General features: G+C 56.3%; 6 protein-coding genes and 1 non-coding gene across 7 annotated transcripts; 3 read left to right on the plus strand and 4 right to left on the minus strand.

Annotated features, from left to right (window-relative positions):
* The first annotated feature begins 482 nt into the window (after positions 1 to 482).
* GGTG_01427 (hypothetical protein) lies at positions 483 to 2,708 on the plus strand. Its single transcript, XM_009219193.1, has 2 exons — positions 483 to 640; positions 709 to 2,708. Exons 1-2 carry the CDS (start codon positions 547 to 549, stop codon positions 2,481 to 2,483), a joined length of 1,869 nt encoding a protein of 622 aa, XP_009217457.1. The 5' UTR covers positions 483 to 546; the 3' UTR covers positions 2,484 to 2,708.
* GGTG_01428 (serine/threonine protein kinase) lies at positions 2,538 to 6,775 on the minus strand (the record flags this gene model as incomplete). The annotated part of the gene is made up of 3 exons (XM_009219194.1): positions 5,485 to 6,775; positions 4,455 to 5,419; positions 2,538 to 4,374 (listed from the first exon to the last, which is right to left on the minus strand). Exons 1-3 carry the CDS (start codon positions 6,712 to 6,714, stop codon positions 2,538 to 2,540), a joined length of 4,032 nt encoding a protein of 1,343 aa, XP_009217458.1. The 5' UTR covers positions 6,715 to 6,775.
* A 111-nt stretch (positions 6,776 to 6,886) lies between these two features.
* GGTG_01429 (hypothetical protein) lies at positions 6,887 to 9,980 on the plus strand. The gene has a single exon (XM_009219195.1). The coding sequence runs from the start codon at positions 7,029 to 7,031 to the stop codon at positions 9,927 to 9,929; it is 2,901 nt and encodes a 966-aa protein (XP_009217459.1). The 5' UTR covers positions 6,887 to 7,028; the 3' UTR covers positions 9,930 to 9,980.
* A 200-nt stretch (positions 9,981 to 10,180) lies between these two features.
* GGTG_01430 (hypothetical protein) lies at positions 10,181 to 13,623 on the minus strand. Its single transcript, XM_009219196.1, has 7 exons — positions 13,201 to 13,623; positions 13,012 to 13,097; positions 12,865 to 12,944; positions 12,425 to 12,531; positions 11,994 to 12,349; positions 11,260 to 11,720; positions 10,181 to 11,119 (listed from the first exon to the last, which is right to left on the minus strand). Exons 1-7 carry the CDS (start codon positions 13,503 to 13,505, stop codon positions 10,619 to 10,621), a joined length of 1,896 nt encoding a protein of 631 aa, XP_009217460.1. The 5' UTR covers positions 13,506 to 13,623; the 3' UTR covers positions 10,181 to 10,618.
* Positions 13,624 to 13,987: 364 nt separating this feature from the next.
* On the minus strand, positions 13,988 to 14,107 carry GGTG_20274. The gene has a single exon (XR_653006.1). It is a non-coding gene; the product is annotated as a 5S ribosomal RNA (ribosomal RNA).
* Positions 14,108 to 14,198: 91 nt separating this feature from the next.
* GGTG_01431 (hypothetical protein) lies at positions 14,199 to 15,546 on the minus strand (the record flags this gene model as incomplete). The annotated part of the gene is made up of 3 exons (XM_009219197.1): positions 15,157 to 15,546; positions 15,011 to 15,084; positions 14,199 to 14,793 (listed from the first exon to the last, which is right to left on the minus strand). Exons 1-3 carry the CDS (start codon positions 15,346 to 15,348, stop codon positions 14,199 to 14,201), a joined length of 861 nt encoding a protein of 286 aa, XP_009217461.1. The 5' UTR covers positions 15,349 to 15,546.
* A 602-nt stretch (positions 15,547 to 16,148) lies between these two features.
* On the plus strand, positions 16,149 to 17,147 carry GGTG_01432 (hypothetical protein; the record flags this gene model as incomplete). Its single annotated transcript, XM_009219198.1, has 3 exons — positions 16,149 to 16,735; positions 16,830 to 16,935; positions 17,022 to 17,147. The coding sequence occupies 3 exons, from the start codon at positions 16,149 to 16,151 to the stop codon at positions 17,145 to 17,147; spliced, it is 819 nt and encodes a 272-aa protein (XP_009217462.1).
* Positions 17,148 to 17,439: the final 292 nt, after the last annotated feature.

The following is a 17,439-nucleotide window of genomic DNA, read 5'->3' on the forward strand; positions in this document are numbered from 1 at the left end:
CCACATTTGCACACCATTCTTGGACCCAATTACCAGTAGAGTCGAATTGCGTAAGAAGTTCAAGCAAACTGTTGGGCCGGGGTTGGAAAGCCGGCGCTTCACTTGCCGACGTCCAACGTCCCATACGACGATGGTATTGGCATAATATGGCTGCACTCAAGGAGCTTCCTCTTCGAGCTCGCGCTAACCTGATCCTAGGCGAGCCACCGTCAGCAAGATCCCGAAGGTATGCGGCCGTTACTTTTGTTTTCCCCTGGGGCGCCTAACAGCTGAAAGCTGCATAACGCTAATTACAAGATGAATATGTACACTTGAATGGGTGTTCGAAGGTGATTTGCATACAAGAATCTTGTGGCACGTCTCTTATTGGCAGTGCCACCGCAAATGTCAGCAGGCCTCTCAGGTGACGTGGCTTTGCCCTAGGAAGTGCAGTTTTCATTGTATAGCACTGGCGGCCCTAAAAGCTGGCGTTTGACCGCAAACATGATGTCCGTCTCTAGTTTTACAAAACACACTGGGATCTGAAGGCATCTCAACCACGACAGCATGGAACCGGCATCAGGACCAGCGTCCCTCCTCCACCAGGTCTTTCGGCTATATATCCATATCTCCTCGGCGCGGAACTTTTCTGACTCAGCCGGCAAGTGAGAATCTCGAGCTCACAAACGGGCAATCTTGACTAATCAGTGCTCGAGTTCCTCCTTCCAGGTGCCCTATCTGCGCTTATAGCGACCGAATACTTTCGCTTCGAAACTTGGGTGCAAGCCAGCGGGCTCGTCCACAAAGATGCTGGATCCGGGGAGCCCATTTTGCCCGAGTACGCGCTGAGACGATGCATCCTGCTCGCTGCCAACGCCAACTGCGCGACGAAAGACTATAAGGAGGTGGAAGAGATAGTTCTGAGAATCCTGACCCAGGTGTCCATGTGCCTCCAGAAACTCAACAAGCTGAGGGGCAGGTATGCCCTGGATCTCACTTCTCCTGGCCCCTCGCCGCCCCCTGCTGGCGCGTCGGCGGCCGTCCCGCCACCACCTGTGTCAACTGGAGTGCCCAGTCTCGATTCGTTCTTTTCCAGCTCGTGGGCCTCTTTAGCGCTGTCTCGGGATGCTGCCATCCGGCAGGAGCGAAGCCGGACCGTGAGCTTCTTCCGCAAGGTCAACTTCAGCTGGTCGTTTTCCGACGACACGAGTGACCGGCTGAAGATCGAGCAGACACTGGCGACATTGAAGAATCTCAACGACTCCCTGGAATCGATCCTTCCACCGCCCTCTTCTCGAGTCGGCAACAACGGGATTGATCTGACTAGGAAGATTATTAACCTCAAGATGCTGTCCATGACGGCCCACCCGACTGAATTGCGAGCCATTGGGAGGACGACGGCAGCACATGCCGGCAACGGTGGCGAGCTCTATGAGCAGATACGCAACGCCGCCACGCTCAAGGCGATGCAAGAGGAAGGCGTTCCACAATCAGACCTACAAAGCGTCGTTATTGAGGAGAAGATGCTGGTCACGTCTCCTGGTACGCCCTACACTCAGTGGCAGCACAAACACACACGCACCATGTACCAGCTGCAAACGAACGGTCCAACCTCCACGGTTCTGGTAGAAGGGACGCAGTTTCCCGATTCTCTGCCCGACGCCGATATACAGCTCCTCCACCAACGGATCGCCACCCTCGCCTTCCTCCTCAAGCTCGCAGGACAGCCCTATTTCAAGACGCTCCCTCACTGTCATGGCTACGTCCGCCACAGCCACACCAAGTTCAGCCTCGTCTACAACCTTCCGGACTGGGCCGACCCAAGCCGCGATCCAGTCCCGCTTTTCTCTCTCCTCCCAAACAACAACAAGCGCGACCTCGCCGCTTTCGGCATGGGCAAGCGCATCAGCCGCAGCACCCCCCTCCCCACCCTTGAGGAGCGCTACCGTCTTGCCCACGCAATAGCCGACGCCGTCCTCTCGCTCCTCGGTGTCTCCTGGGTCCACAAGAGCATCTGCAGCTGGAACGTCCTGCTCTTCCGGTCGTCGCAGGGCGGCGGCGCGAGCAAGACCGACTTTGCCCGGCCCGTCATCACCGGCTTCGGCGTCTCGCGCCGCGAGAAGCTGTCCGAGGACACGGTCGACACGCGCGATCGAGACTCGCCGCTCGGGCTGTGGCAGCACCCGGACCTGCGCCGCGACGCCCACACGCGGTTCCAGCATAGGCACGACATTCACGCGCTGGGGCTGGTGCTGTTCGAGATCGCCATGTGGCAGGACCTGCCCAGCTTCGACACGGGCGGGGACCTGCTGAGGCGTGTGCTGAACTGTTCGGATTTCGTCGCGCACAGGATGGGCACGACGTATCGGGATGCCATGATGGCGTGCTTGGAGGATGAGTCCCGGTGGGAAGAGACGGGTGTTCAGGGACAGGAGGGGGGGATGGCGTTGGTATTCGCAGAGGAGGTCGTTGTTAGGCTGCTGCTTTGTGTTGAGGGTCTGTGATTGTGATTATTTACAGACTGGAAATGGATGGGTGTGATCTGACGCATTGAGCCATCACACCGTAACACTTATCTCTCCGTCCACCCCCATTGATGCCCTCACGCACGTGTCGTCGTCCTCGTCCTCTGTGTCGTCGTCGTCGTCCCCCCCACTCACCACTACGGGCACAAGAAACCTCCTCCCAGCCTCCATATCCATAGTTCCACTTTTCGCGAGAGCCTGAGCCATTATTTCTCTCCCCACTGTGACCGCGCCACCAAAATGCATCAGAACCCGGCAGGTAGCCAGTTTCTTCAGCTGCAAGGCATCCATGATGGGTGTCCTGCCTGCCTTGTCACAGGCATTCACCTCAGCACCAGCCCGCAACAGGAGGTAAGATATTTCGGCATCTGCTAATTCCACAGCTCGGTGAAGGATGGTTGCCTGCGTCTTCTCAAACCACATCCGGTTCACGTTGGCGCCATGATCGATGAGCAGCTTGGTGGTACCAGCATGGCCGCTGAGAGCAGCTTGAACAAGCAACCGGTCTAACGCGTCCTGCCAGGACATGCCGGAAGCGGTATGGTTTCGGAGGTTCTCCAAGGCCACTTTTAGAAGACGGACCATGTTCTCCTGAGCTGCGCAAAGGCATAACCTGATAGACCAAGTCATGCCGTCGTCATCTTTGGAGCCAACAGTGCGAACAGCTTGATGCTCTCGCACTAGAATTTTGGCGATCTCCAACCGGCTCAAGAGGGCATCCTCGAGGTCTGGGCTGATTCCTCGGGAGTCTTGCGCTTGGCTAATGGTTGAACCGGACAGGATATGGCAGTAGTCGAGGGCGTTTCGGCGGTCTTTGGGATCCAACGATTCGTTCCCGGAAAGGATGTCGACTCGCGCACCTGCCCGGCAGAGCATCCTAGCAACGTCGGCGTGGCCGTTGACCACGGCATTGTGCAGAGCCGTGTGGCCTTTGGTGTCAACAAAGTCCAGGTGGTATGGCGTGTTGAACTTTTGGACAAGGTAGCCCACGATCAGCGTGCTTCCGTATTTGCAAGCCAGGTGCAGCGCCGTCTGCTTCCAGTCGGGAACTACGACGAAGGACGGAACCGAGTCCTTGGAATGCAACGGCTCAAGGAGGTACCGTAGTGGTGCAATAGCCGTGTCCAGATTGCTCGTGAGATGCTCAAAGAGTATGTTCGCGTTGGGGTGGGCGTCTTTATTTGGCGCCCCGAGATATTCGGGTTTCCATAGTGCATTGACGTTTGCCCCGTGGCTGATAAGAGCAGAAGCAATCTCGAAATTCCGGTGCAGCACTGCTTCCATCAGAGGTGTCCGGGCCTGCACGGTCAAGAAATCCATATTGATGCCCTCAGCGGCAATGGCATCAACCACGCTTCCATTACAGCCCAAACTCTGTGTACAGAGTTCCAAAAGCTTCTCGGCATATGGGAGACGGCCGTCGGCAGAGTATTCCTTGGCCCGTTTTATGACGTATAGGACGGTCGTAGCGTCTGCTGTTCGGATGATTTCTTGGCAGACCTCAGCCCAACATTTTGCCGGGTCGCTCGTCCCCTCGAGGAAGCCCTCCTCGGCTAGGAGTTTCAAGATGACTGTGCTACAACCTGTTGTGAAGAGAATATCTGGGAGTAGTGGTATCGGCAGCTTCGTCACCAGGTTGAAGTCGCTGAGAACGAGCAAAGTCTGTCTCATGGCGTCAACCCAGCCCTTGCCTCCATACGCCAGTCGCTCGTGACATGGATTCAAGGCTACCGCCTGAAAGATGAAATTCGCAACCCGTGGATGGCCCGAAGGGATAGGCGGGCTTAGAATCTCGCCTCTTTGGCGTAATTCCTCGAGGAACACGCGGAGAATCTCGGGCTTGTTCAACTGAATGGCCAAGTCTACCGGCCTTTCACCCTCGTATTTGTAGCAAATGTCAGCCCCTGACGAGACGAGTTCCCTCACAAGCGCGGCAATGCCTAGCTCTACGGCCCAGTGCAGAGCTGTGCCTCCTTGTTTGATTCCGAATCCGTCGGCGACCCCAGGCGGACGCTCTGCTGTGGCGTCCAAGACACTTTTGCTGTTTTGGTTGAGCAGTCTGACCAGGCAGGCCAGTCCTCTGGCTTCTCAATGGCAACAAGCCAGTGCCACGGCGTCTGCCCCAGGTCGTTTGGCAATAGAGCTTGGGCTCCCGCCTCAAGGAGAAGCTTGGCGATGTCGACATGATTAAACCGGACTGCCAGCAGCAGTGCGGTATTGCCGTCCTTGTCTTTGGCATCGATAACGGTGCGTAGGAGCCCTAGCCATGACCGAAACCGATCGGGACTTACCCCAAGCGCAGCCCCGATGTGCAGATTCGAATTTCCTCGTTCACGGAGCCATATTGCCTGGAGCTCCTGCGTCGTGAACGAAGTCCGACCCGACAATTTTCTCGACGCGGAAGCAAATGCGTCCTCGCCAAGCACCCGATCAATAATGTCATCGAAGTGAGACTTAGACTTGGACTCGTTTTCCTGTGACGAAATCACTCCGGCTACTTTTTGGGCCTCCTTTTGCTTGGAGTCTCGCAATGCTTGAGGGTTGTGGCGACGGAGCCAGATTCGGGCAAGAAGCGAGCCCTCTTCAACCCCTCTAGCCAAGCCCTTCTCGTACAGGCGGTGAGTTGCAGCATCCATCACTGTGCCAGAGGCTTCGCAGAACTGCCCCAGCATCACCCCGGCAGTGATATCACCGGTCGCCGCGGCCTCTTTCATCAAGGAGGCGCCGACAGCCATATTATCGTCCTCCAGTGGTCCGAATCCATCAAAAGCTTGGAGACCAAGCTGAAAACCAGTACTGGTAAAGGCTGACGGGTCGGAAGCTTTGGGATTCTCGGTGATATCGGATACACACTGGTAAAGCATCGCTTTGACGCTTCTTGGTGCGTCAAACAGACATAGGTGACTGACAAACATCTGGAATCACAATCATGTAAGACTTCGCTCTCGCCGCCTCTAGAATAAAAAAACAAAGTACTTACACGTTTATCTAGGAGCGATTCCTCGCAACTGCCACTACTATCCTTCGTTGAGGTGGGGATATCCTCGGGAAACCTGGAAAGGTATGCGTCATGGTGCAGCGACTCCACCGCCTTGTCAAGGTCCCTGGTCTCAATCGAGGCGGACAGGCAGTGCTGGAGGCATTGTCGGGGTATCGAGACGGCTAGTCTGTACGACTCAAAGCGATTACAGCTGCCTGCAAACCCTCCAAGGAGCATGGCCTTTTCATACGCCTCTTCGAGAGACTGTGCCGCTTCAGCAAAAATCAAATCATCCTTCTTCCGCTTCTGGATATCTCCACTGTCCTGGCCGTCGAACGGATGATTCTCGCCCTGGAGGCAAAGCCTCCACACGAAAAGACCATACGAGTAAGTGTCGGTGCCACCGAGAAACCTGGTATGGACAGGCTGGCCATGCTCGGGCGAGGTCCACGGAGGAGTTCCCGTGGTGGGAGTAACCATTTGGTCCCTTCCATACTTGATAACGGAGCTGCCAAAGTCGGACAACTTGGCCCTCACGCGCCCGTCTCCCAGGTCGAAGACGAGAACGTTTTGGAACTTCAAATCCGCATGGATGACTCCGCTGGCGTGAAGGGCCTGTAGGCCGCTCCCAATCTCTTGGCCGAGCTGCAAACGGGTCTTGATACCGGGTGTCTTCGACGCAACGTATTGCTGAAGGGACCCATGTTGAGCCTCCTCTAGAAATAGCACCGGAACCCACGAATGTGCGACAGGGTCGATGCGGGCCCATTGAATCGACATCCACCGGACGATGCCGTCATGCTGGCTGAGTGGGGGGTGAGAAAGAATTCGCAGCTCCGTCAATAGAGACTCGTATGCGCTCTTAGGGAGAACACCGGTAGCGTCGGGGATCAAGGGATATTTTGCTACCTTCTGGGCAGGAAGGCGACGAGCTTGGAAAAAGCCACCCCGTGCAAGAAAAGACCCGCCCTCGGATGAGAACTCCCCCATGAGGGGTTGGTTGATCATATGCCGATGGGCCTTTACATAGTTCACGACTTGGAACAGGTTCCAGATCGCTTGGAATCGATCGGTCTTGGTCTCCTCCTCCTTCTTGGGTCGTGGCAATACCAGACTTGTGGTTGTGGGATTGATGATCTGACCGTAGTCTTGGTTTAGGAGGCGATCATAAGTGTGGGCGTGGGTGTGGGCTCGCTGGCGATAGCGATTGGATGATGTCTCAGAAGCCATGTCGTTGAATTTTCTGATTTCCTCGATGATGTTTTCATGGACGACGGTCAGGGAAATCAAGGGTTAGATTGGCCTGGATGGAGGAACAGCAGGAGGGAGACGGCCTGACCCCGCACATCTTCGTGCCCGACCGGAGTAGGCTGTGTGACCGTGCAACACCCGATGAGGTGTAGCTCGCGGGCAGGCTGAGGCTGGCCGCATTTGTTGTCCGTGGAACCCCGCCTCTATCTCCAGACACCTCCCGCGTGATTTGCAAGACACTCCCGTCACCAACTCCGAGGTTATTTTGACCGTCATTGACGCCGGCTTCCAATATGCCTGAGAGTCCAGGGCTCTTCATTAAGCTTCCGGTCTTGGGCCATATGTCCTGCAACAACGCCCACGGGGACAGCCTGTTGCATTGGGCCATCCGGGAAAGATGTATCTCTCTGGCTCGTCCACTGATCCCGAGCGATATCCCCGCGAATCTACCCAACGATGAAGGCCAGACTCCCCTCCACCTCGCTGTGGCTGCAGGCGACCTCGAAGCGTGCAAGCTGCTCGTCGACAGCACGGCCGACTTGAGTCTCCTCCACTTACAGGACAAAGAAGGCAACTCCCCCGTCGACTTGGCCATGATCCTGCTATTGAATGGCTCTTCTACAGACGACAGTATCCTCGACTACATTGTCCAACAGAGCGCCCGGGCATCGCAACGCTACGAGGACCAGTGGTTTTGGGCATTTTGTCGTGCCATCTGCAGTGGTAACAGCGTCCTGCTCGACGTCTTCCTCCGACATGGGAAAGGTCTCCTGGATAAACATCCTACAAGGGGCAGCACCACACTACACGCTGTGGCCCATATGATTGCCGTTGCCGCAAGGGACATGACTCCTATCAAACTTCTTCTAAAGGCCGGTGTCGATATCAATGCCGTGGACAATAATGGAGCCACTGCCTTACACACTGCGGTACAGGGGCGCAACGCCAATGTGGTCAAGTACCTGGTCGAGCACGGTGCCAAGGTGGAAACGAGATTTGGCGCCAAACCCCTGGCTGGCTCTATCTTCAACGAAGTAGGGGTCGAAAACGCCCTGGCCTCGGTTGAGGCCGGTGCCAGCACGTTCCACAAGATGAACGAGGGTCAACCGCTGCTGCATCTCGCCGCTCAAGTGGATCAGCGGGGAATCCTCGAGCTCCTCCTGTTAGCAGGAGTCCAAGTCAACACGCTTGATGAGGATGGGGAAACAGCGGGCTACTGGGCTTGTACCAACGGCCATCTCGACAGCCTCGATTTCCTGATGAGCCAAGGCCTCGACCCCAAGGCTGGGAAAACGGACCTGCTGAAAGAAGCTATACAAAAGGGGCATCTCCCCATTGTCGAGTTTTTGTGGGGCCGCGGTATGCCCATTACGGTGCAATATTTGCGCCATCCCCTCGAAGACCGTTGCCGGAGCATGCTCGACTTCCTCTTGCGACATCTGGCACCTCTCCCCCAAAGCCTTGACGGTGGTGCAGATGCCGATTTTAGTAGCGACGCCCACGCCCACAACCCTGAGCGCTTCTCAACAATCGATTCCCAAATCCTCGCCGCTGCCTACTTGGAGCTCGGTCTTAAGATTGGCCCGATCGACGCCAGGTCATGCGCAATCCTCCTCAACGCCTGCGCACAATACGGGTTTCTATCCGGGGCTCGGGTTCTCCTCGATGCAGCCCCATCTCGGGGCGAGGTCCGAAAGTACTACTCTGTATCCTCCCGCTGTAGCGCGCTGGAAATTGCCGCCTGTGAGAACGACATTGCGCTCGTTGGGCTCTTGTTGGAGCATGGCTGGGACCCGAGCCATGAAGACATATACAGCCGGACAAGTCTACATCTTGCAGCGCTTTGCGGAGCTGCAGATGTTGTAAAGGAGCTGCGGGGCGAGTGCAACATCCATCAGAGAGATATGGGTTGGGATACGCCACTTCACCTGGCAGCCTACTCTGGTTCGGTTCCAGTCCTCGAGCTTCTCGTCGATGCCGGAGGGGATGTGGACAAGCTGAACAAGGATGGGGAAACTCCTCTGGGGATTGCCTGTGAGCAGGGCCATGCTGTTGCGGTTCGATGGCTCCTGGAGCACGGTAGCAGCCTAAGCCAGATGGGGAATGCCTCACACCTAACGCTGAGCCCGCTACATCACGCCGCTCGCGGCAACCATGTCGGTTGCATGGAGCATCTGATCGCCGCAGGGTTCGATGCGAACGTAAAGCGCGCTGGTAACAACACTCCCCTTCACGCTGCTGCCACAAGTGGCGCATGGAAGGCCGTCTCACGACTCCTCAAGGCCGACGCGGATCCAAACTGCCTCAATGACCAAGGCAAGACGCCCTCTACATTGGCTTTTTCGCACGCGGATATTCCACCCGACGTCATCACCGAGCTCCTCCAAAAGACCATGGTAGACTGGGATCTCCCCTTATCCCAGAACATCCTCTTCAGCGCCTGCGTCGGGGGGAACAAAGCCGCCATTGGTGCCGTCCTGGGCCTTCTTAATCAGGACCGCCCCAAAGAGGCGAAGAAGACAGTCCGCCGCCTTCTCCCCGAGCTTCTGGGAGAGCTCTGCTCCTCCGGGCCCGCAGCCAACAGCACGGCATTCCCCTTCTTTCTTCCTTATCTACATTCCAGATCCAAGGCGGCCCTATCCATGACCATGCTTTCTGCGACCATCGTCGCCGGCGACGACGCCGAGCTTGTACAGTCGCTGGTGCGTATCAATCCCAGATACGTGGCCCTCGGCACGGCACAGCCGTGGACCATGCTGCATCTTGCTTGTCGGTATGGGCGCATCAAGATTGCGAGAGTGTTGCTGGCGAATGCATCGCCGGCGTGGGCAAAGGGCGTAGATGGAGACCTGCCCTTGATGGTGGCAAAGAAATATCTGGAGGGTGATATATTGGAGAGGTTTGTTAGCCTATTTTTGGTGTATGAGACTACTTTTGAAGCGTTGCTTCAGGACACGGAGTATCAAGGTTTGATTTTGGCGGCGCAATCAAGGATATGTCGGGACAGTGATAATAAGGACGGGTATAAAGAGAATGACAACGACCAAAAGAAGGAGAAGGATGAAGAGAAGGAAAAGGGGAAACAGAAGGAGAAGGAGGAAGAAAAGGAAAAGGACGAAGAGAAAGACGAAAACGGGGAGGAACATTCGGGACGTTCTGCCAATAACAGCAGGACCAAGGAAGAAACTCACTAGTAATAAGCATGGAAATGAGATTTTGGGATGCCGAACAGTGTCCTGCTTGCGTGAACTTCCCGACCGCGTGCTGCCTAACGCTAACGAAGTTGACCAAGGCAACTTGGAAACGCTCACCGCTAGCTCGGTGGTGTACGCGAGGTTTATATATATGTCGCGGCCAAAATATCGTATAGGGGCGAGCTAGAAAAGCCGCACGATATTATCACCTGATCGGAGGCGGATTCCATCGTTTTCGGTTTTGGTGGAGGGTGAGGATGGGTCTCGCATCGCATCTTGCTCCCCGTCTAAAAACATATGGCCGCTTATGGACGGAGGTGCCGCTATCTACGGATGCTGTTGGTTCTGGCCTGTGTGCACGTGCTTAACTAGAGCGGAAAAGGAAGAATGGCCGGTCCTGCAATGCCGATGTAAGCTTATCGAGGCGGTCGAGGCCGGCTCAAGGTCAGGCAGGTCCGAGGCTATAAGCACGCGGAGCTTGGCCGAGTGGAAGGCCTTCAAGGAGACCAGATCTAACAAAAAAACCGGTTCTCCCCGAACCAATATCTGGGCTCGCTACATTGTCGTCAACTTGTCGTCAACCATGACCTAGCACATACTCCAGAAACCGAGAGACACGTGTACCTCTCCAATTATATGATTATCAACACCAGCCCCAACCCGCACCCTTCAAAACAAACACACTCCCCTCAGAGATTCCGCATCCCCCTCGGCTGCAGCGGGTCCAGCTCCTCCTTGGTCAGCGGCCTCGCCTGCCCCAGCATGTCCGCCAGCGTCGCGTGCCGCTGCTCCGCCGTGCCTTCGGGCTTGTCGTTCGCCACCAGCGGCGTGAACTTGTAGCTCGGCCCCAGCGACGGCGTGTAGTTCCTATGCGCGAGCCCCAAGCCCTCTTGAGCCAGCGGCGGCCAAAAGGGAGCCTCGTTGGCCGCCAGCTGCACGGGCAGGCACCTTGCGACGGTGACCTGGGGGAAGGAGGCGAACAGGTCGTCGAGGCGAGGGTCGAGGGCCTGCTTGAGCGAGGCCACGGACCCGGCGGCGGCGGTGTTGGCCACGACGGTCTGCCACGGGTTGCGGCACGTGTTCTCGGCGCAAGACTTGGTGGCGAGCAGTAGTGCGTTGAGGCGGCTCATCAGGCGCTTGGTCTCCGGGGTCGGGTTGAGAGCGAGGTTGGTGATCTCGTGGGGGTCGTCCTGTGAGTGATAGTTTTTGTCAGATCTGATCTCTTGTATCCTGTTCCTGTGCCCTGTTCCTGTATCTCTTTCCTGTCTCTCTTTCCTGTCTCTCTTTCCTGTCTCTTTTTCCTGTATCCTTTATCTCTAGAGGGACTCACAGTGGTATTGTAAAGCTCCACATCGCTCGTCTCGCACCAGTGCGAGTACAGGTACCCGAACCCGTCCCCAGCGATCCTGACGGTCTTGTACGTGTTCTTTGGCGACGCGAACCGCCCGTTCGGCGTGCCGATGGACGCGGTGCCCCAGTACTCGACGTTGAGCACCTCGGCGTTCCCGCCCTCGCCCGCACCGGGGTGCTTCATCTGTGGGTCCTTCCACTGCGGGAGCAGACTGCGGCCGTCGAGGAAGACCGGCATTTCTTGAGGGGAGACCCCCGCGATGTCCAGGAAGGTCGGGGCCAGGTCGAGGTGCGAGCCCACCAGCGTCGACCGTGCACCTGCGGGGACTCCAGGCCCGCGGACGACGAAGGGGAGGTTGGTGTCCTCGGCGAATGGCGTGGTCTTGCCGACGGCCATGCGGTGCTGACCAAGGTGGTAGCCGTTGTCGGATGTGTAGATGACTTTTTGTGTGAGTGAGAAGGCCAGTCCAGCAACTACATATTTCACAACACGTGACAAAGGCATGCCTTAAAGGGCATTGGAAAAGGAAAAGGGGACGCGAAAAGGAAAGGGGCAAAGGAAAAGAAATAAGAAAATCAAAAGGATGTAGGAAAAGGAAAAAGATATAGGAACAGGAAAGAGGTAGGAACAGGAAAGAGGTATAGGAAAAATAAAGAAGTATAGGAGCAATAAGAGAAACAGGAACTGGGAAACGGGAAAAGAGAGGTACTCACTATAAGTGTTGTCAATAACTCCCTTCTCCTCCAGCTTGGCCACGACGTCAGCCACCATCTCGTCGATCCCCATCAGCGCCTGAGCCCTACGGCGGTACTCGGCGTCGGCCCAGGCCACGTCGGCGTCGGGCATGGGCTCGAGGTCGCGGAGCCACGAGACCTTGTTCCGCTGCACCGCGTCGGGCGGGTTGAAGGACGGGGTCCGCGGCACTGTGGCGTTGAGGAAGAGGCCCTCGTGGCGCTGGCAAGGGACTGTGGTGGCCGTCTCGTCGTCCACGTGTGGGGCCGTCGGGGAGAGGAAGAGGAAGAAGGGCTGGTCCTGCTCTGTCGCTGTGAGCTTGTCGAGGCGGTCGAGGCTGAGAGGGGCAGTTAGTTGTTAGCATTCAGATGGGTGAGGTACTTGCCAGCTGGGGTGAGAGGTTGGTTCTTACGCTTTGGCCCGGATTATGTCCGTTTGATGGAAGCCCTTGAACCAGATGGGGGTGTTTCCATTCTCCGACATGACCACCGAGTTGGGGGTGGTCTGGTACGGCTCGAGCTGCATGATTGGACTTCAGAATCAGCATCCATGCTACTGTGGAAAGGTTTCACGGCTGCTAAAAAGCTAGTTGAGACGGGTCGGGGTTTGAAATACTGCTGGGGTAAAGGCACGGGCAGAGAACTGTAAAGGAAAGAGGAGTAACAAAGGAAATGGGAAAAGGTGTGGAAAGGGATGCTGAAGACCAGATATGAAAAAGAAGGAAGAAAGAATATAGGAAAAGGAGATGGGAAAAGCAGGCAGGAAGAGGGCACGGGAAAGACACAGCAAAAAGACTGTCTCGACCATCTTTTGGCCGACGTGGATGCTTTGTTTTGACTTGAGCTGGCTTACAAAAACGTCGACATGGTTCCAGCCCCTCGGTTGAGAAACCCAGTTCAGGATGTTGACTCCGTTAAGGAACTTCCCCAAGTCTAGGTACCTTTGCATGTCAGTCAACGGTCACATAGCTCTTCTGCTTGCGCGCACAAAGAGACCCACACTCTGTCCGGTAGCCGGCCTTGTTGAGCCAGTGAGGCAAGTAGTCGTTCATCTCTCCAGAGAGCGCAAACTTCTCGTAGTTTCCACTGTGTCACCAGAAGAAATCTTATTGCGTGAGCTAGGTAGGTTGCCTCATCTCCCACTTTCTCCTTCAGAGCCAACAAACGGTGGGTGACAGACAAGACATACCCAGGAGCAAACACGTTGGTGACGTTCGTGTTGTGCGCCGCCTGCCCGCGCAGCAGCGCCACCCTGGAAGGGCAGCACTGGGCCGACGTGGTGTGGTGGTTGGCAAAGGTGCTGCCCTTGGCCGCCAGCTCCCGCTGCACCGCGCCCATGAACTTCATCGAGCCGAGGCGTACGTCTTGGTCGTCGCTCATGATGACCACGATGTTGGGTCGCCCAGACGCAGACACTGCGGCCGCGTGCTGGAGGCCTAGGGCGACGGCGACCCATTGCGCCAGGGAGGAGAGGGAGGAGCGCTGGAAGGGCATGTCGGTGAGCTTGTCTGTATGGCCGCCTCGGACGGGAAAAGACCAGGCGAGGAGGGACAGGGCCGCTGCCGAGGACAAGGCGGTGGCGGATCGTCTCGACGACCGGTGGGTTGTTGAGCCAGCGGGGTAGGGGCCATCACGGTGGTGGGGGGTGGTGGTGGTGAGCCGGGGTTGTTGTTGTTAAGTCAGTGCACCCCCTGTCGGCGCACTCTGTAGGCCCACAGCATGGAATCTTCTAAAGTACTCCCGCCCTCCTATTTTTATCAATTCTAATCTGTTTTCCTTACTTTTTCTTTGCAATCTAACTGTCACGGTACGGTCGCTTACAAGGACCTCGCATGGGCTGTAGCCCCAGCTACAACAACGTTCCTCTTTTGCCTTGGTGTAACGGGTACTACCTTGGTCTGGTTCCGTAACAGGCGGTTTTAGAAACACAAAACGGAAAACAAAAAACTATCGTCGTACCGCATAGGAAATTTTGGAAACCCGGCGGTTGATTGGCCAGTGCGGGAACCCAACTGTCTCACAGTACAAAATGGCCCTTACTGGTTTAACTAGGGGAGAGCGGACGGGATCCCGTATATTCCAATGGGTATGGTCGTATGTGGCAACTTATTGCGGTGGGTTGATTGATAGATGTGATGAAGCACGCAAAAAATTTCTGCTCCTTGAGCACCTGCCAGACGAGGCTCTTTATGGTTTCGGTGCCTGAATCTCGCCAATCTTGGTGGTAGTTGGGAGGGAAAACAGTAGGCCACGTTCTTTCCGGGGGCATCTTGAAGCCTCCGTACGATGGCCGAGAGCAGTGTGGTCTTGCCGACACCAGTATCGCCCATCACCCAAAGCACTTGGCAGCTGTTGTCGCTGATCCAGTTGTTGATACTCCGGGGTTTGAGCGGCCCAGTCATACAGCATATCTGACATGTTGCCGAAGCTGCTTTTTGGAGGTGGCTCCAGATGAGTAGGGTGAGGCTTGCCGAGGAGACCCGCTGTCTGCTTCTCTTTCTGGGCTTCGTCTGTCACCTTATCCTCTTCTGCCTGGTCTTCTTGTTCAGGCGCTTCAGACTGCCGTGTTGCCGACCCGTCATCCTCTTTCTGGCTTTCTAGCTCGCACTCTCCCGCCGTCGACTTGGCCCGTCTCGTCTGGCTTTCTCCCTCTAACTCTTCGGTCCCCTGCTCGTCCTCCTCTGTCTGCGCTTCCTGGTGGCCGTCTCCCTCGTCGAGCAGTTGTCGGAGCTGCGCCTCTATGTTACCCCCTGCGAAACCTGTGACAAGGACACCTTCGAGCCTAGGGATTTCAGCCTGTGATTGATTGAGATCGAGAGACTGCGATCGCTCCACGACAGCATTATGCCATTCCAAGACAGGTTCGATCTGATATCGGAGAACTGCTTGGTACAGGCCGGTCAGATCATCCCCGAAGGCGGCTCTTGTGGAGCGCAATACTCGTCCGAGCGTCGGAGTCGCCTGTGTTCATGGCAAGCAGCTTGGAGAGGCCAATGTACCATTCCAACTTGGAGGTGAGCGAGATCATTCCCGGGCCGAGTACCTCGGTTTTCGGACCACGGCAAACTGTCGCCTGCCAAAGCGGCAGCCGTGTGTTCGTGTCAAAACAAACCAAGGGCTTGACAAGTCGGGGTACCTATCATACCTCGATACTAAGGCAGGCGGCGACCCAAAGCAGAGAACAGCCTGGACTTTTGTTGACCAGACGCCGCATAACTCCTCTCAGAGACCCAGGCTCAGGCTGTGTGCCCTCGGCATCGCCGCCGTCGCTGAGCCACGCCTTCAAAACCTCTCCCATTTGCACTTGTCTCTGCTCCGGGTCCGACTGCGCGACCATGTTGCTGGAAGACACCGCGTGCTCATCGCCGCCCCTTAGGTGGCCCGACAATGTCTTTTCGTACCGATCAAGGAGATCAGAGTCGTTTCCCTTCAGACTGTCGTAGGCTCTGTCCCAGAGTTCCGTGTCGCTTTTGGCGAGGGACGGGCGGCTGAATAGGCGGCTTGCTCCTTATCAGTTGTATTTGACGGGGGCTGCTGATGCTGAGAGCTGTTGTCCACCCGAGTCTCTGCCATATTCTGGTCTTGATTCCCCACAGGATGCGGCGGGTCGTGGCTGTCAACATCTTCCTCTCCCTCCTTCCCAGCATGCCTGGGGGCACCCAGCATCTCTGATGTGTCACAAATGGTCGTATATGGGGTGGATCTCGTTGGGAATGTAGCTCCGTCGTCCCTGGATCTTGGGCGAACTCGATGCATGAATCTGAAGAAGCTAGAGTCGCCCGTTTTTTGCTTTTCCGACCTGGGTTCCTCTGCCATCGTCAATATTGAGTGGCTAGATAGGTGCGCGGCTGGCCACTGCCGGCTGCTAGGCTCCCAAGCCTAGTAGATATCAATGATGCTTTTTTTGTGGTGATTATGCTTTTTGGCCGCCAGGGATCTACCTCGGTAGGTAGGTATATAAACAGGTACGTAGCAGGCAGGCAGGTAATTAGCGAGACGACGAAGTTGAGGGCTATCAAGTACTACCAGCAGTTGGTAAAAGGAAACGAGGCAGCCAAGATCCTATCCGGTGACTAACAGTCGACCCTCTGATAGGCTATCGGATGGGCAATAGCCAATGAAGTCGACGTGATTTCCATGAGCTTCACGACTCTGGAAAGTACAGAGGAGCTGAAGGCTCAGATGCAAAACGCCACCCGAAAAAAAAACATCGTCATGATCTGCAGCACCCACGATGAGGGATCGAGGGTGGCCAAGGCATATCCGGCCGACTTGTCGACGGAATCGAAGCTGGTCATCGCCGCCTGCGACAAGTACGGCAAGCTGTGGCGGGACGTGGACCCGCGCAAGTACGACTACAAGGTTGACGGGGTCGGGGTGCCCGCGGGCGTCATCCCGTTCCTCGAGTCGATGGACCGCATCTCGGGCAGCTCCGTGGCGACCGCCCTGGTGGCCGGCCTGACCTCGCTAATCCTGTCGTGCCACCGGCTGGCCCACCCGGAGAGCCCGCGGCCAGCGCAGGCCCGTCAGTTCGCGTCTGCCGACCAAAAGAGCCAGGAGCCAATCGGCATCGTCACGAAGCACCTGGATGACATGTCTCCAACCAAATCGGAGCAGCCCGGGTTCCTCTTCCTCGAAAGGTTTGCCGGGATCGACGACATGATCAAGGTGGGCGATGACGTCGACGCAGAGACGGTCCTGAGGAAAGCGTTTGGGATGATGTCGTAGGGGGACTGTTGGCAGTGGTAGAGCTGTGTTGAGGCCTTTTTTCTCCTTGATTTCTTTTTTCTATCTCGTTTTGTTTTTTCCTCTTGGCAGTTTATTAAACCTCACGTCGGAGTGGACGGGGACGTTGGGATCCCCAGATACCGATGAAGACCTCGCTTCTCTCAGAGTAACATCTCGTAACGGCCCTACGCCCTGGGTAGGCGTTGGGACCAAAGCAAAAGAAATCCACCAGCTCAAATAGCAAAAAATATCACTGCCCAGCCTATATTAAACCGTCCGCAGGGTGTGGCAGTTGCGAAAACCATCCGGTTAATATGGTTTTCTTCGAAGTTTTTTTCCGCACCCCATACGGGGGATCGAACCCGTGCTCCCAAATCTGTTAAATTAGGGCTCAACGGCTACGGTTAACCATTACACCAAAGGGCGGTACCTATTAAATGTCCGGGTTCGATGACTGGAGCAACCGGAGGGGCGTTTATATCAGATGGCTTGGGGTCAGGCAGCAGCAGGCAGGAGCGACCCGGGCAGGCAGGCACGTGGGGGCCCACCTCGCCCTCGTTTTGATATTGATATCGGACACTCGTCAGACGGCAGTCACCTCACCGTGCCGTTTGGCGTCCCCGCTTGGAGTTTCCATCGTTACAACGCATGCCGAGCCTTTCCTCTCGATGGCGCACAAGAATACGACAGCCATCGCAAG

Source organism: Gaeumannomyces tritici, assembly GCF_000145635.1.
Source record: "Gaeumannomyces tritici R3-111a-1 unplaced genomic scaffold supercont2.1, whole genome shotgun sequence".
In the NCBI taxonomy this organism is placed as follows: Eukaryota; Fungi; Ascomycota; class Sordariomycetes; order Magnaporthales; family Magnaporthaceae; genus Gaeumannomyces; species Gaeumannomyces tritici.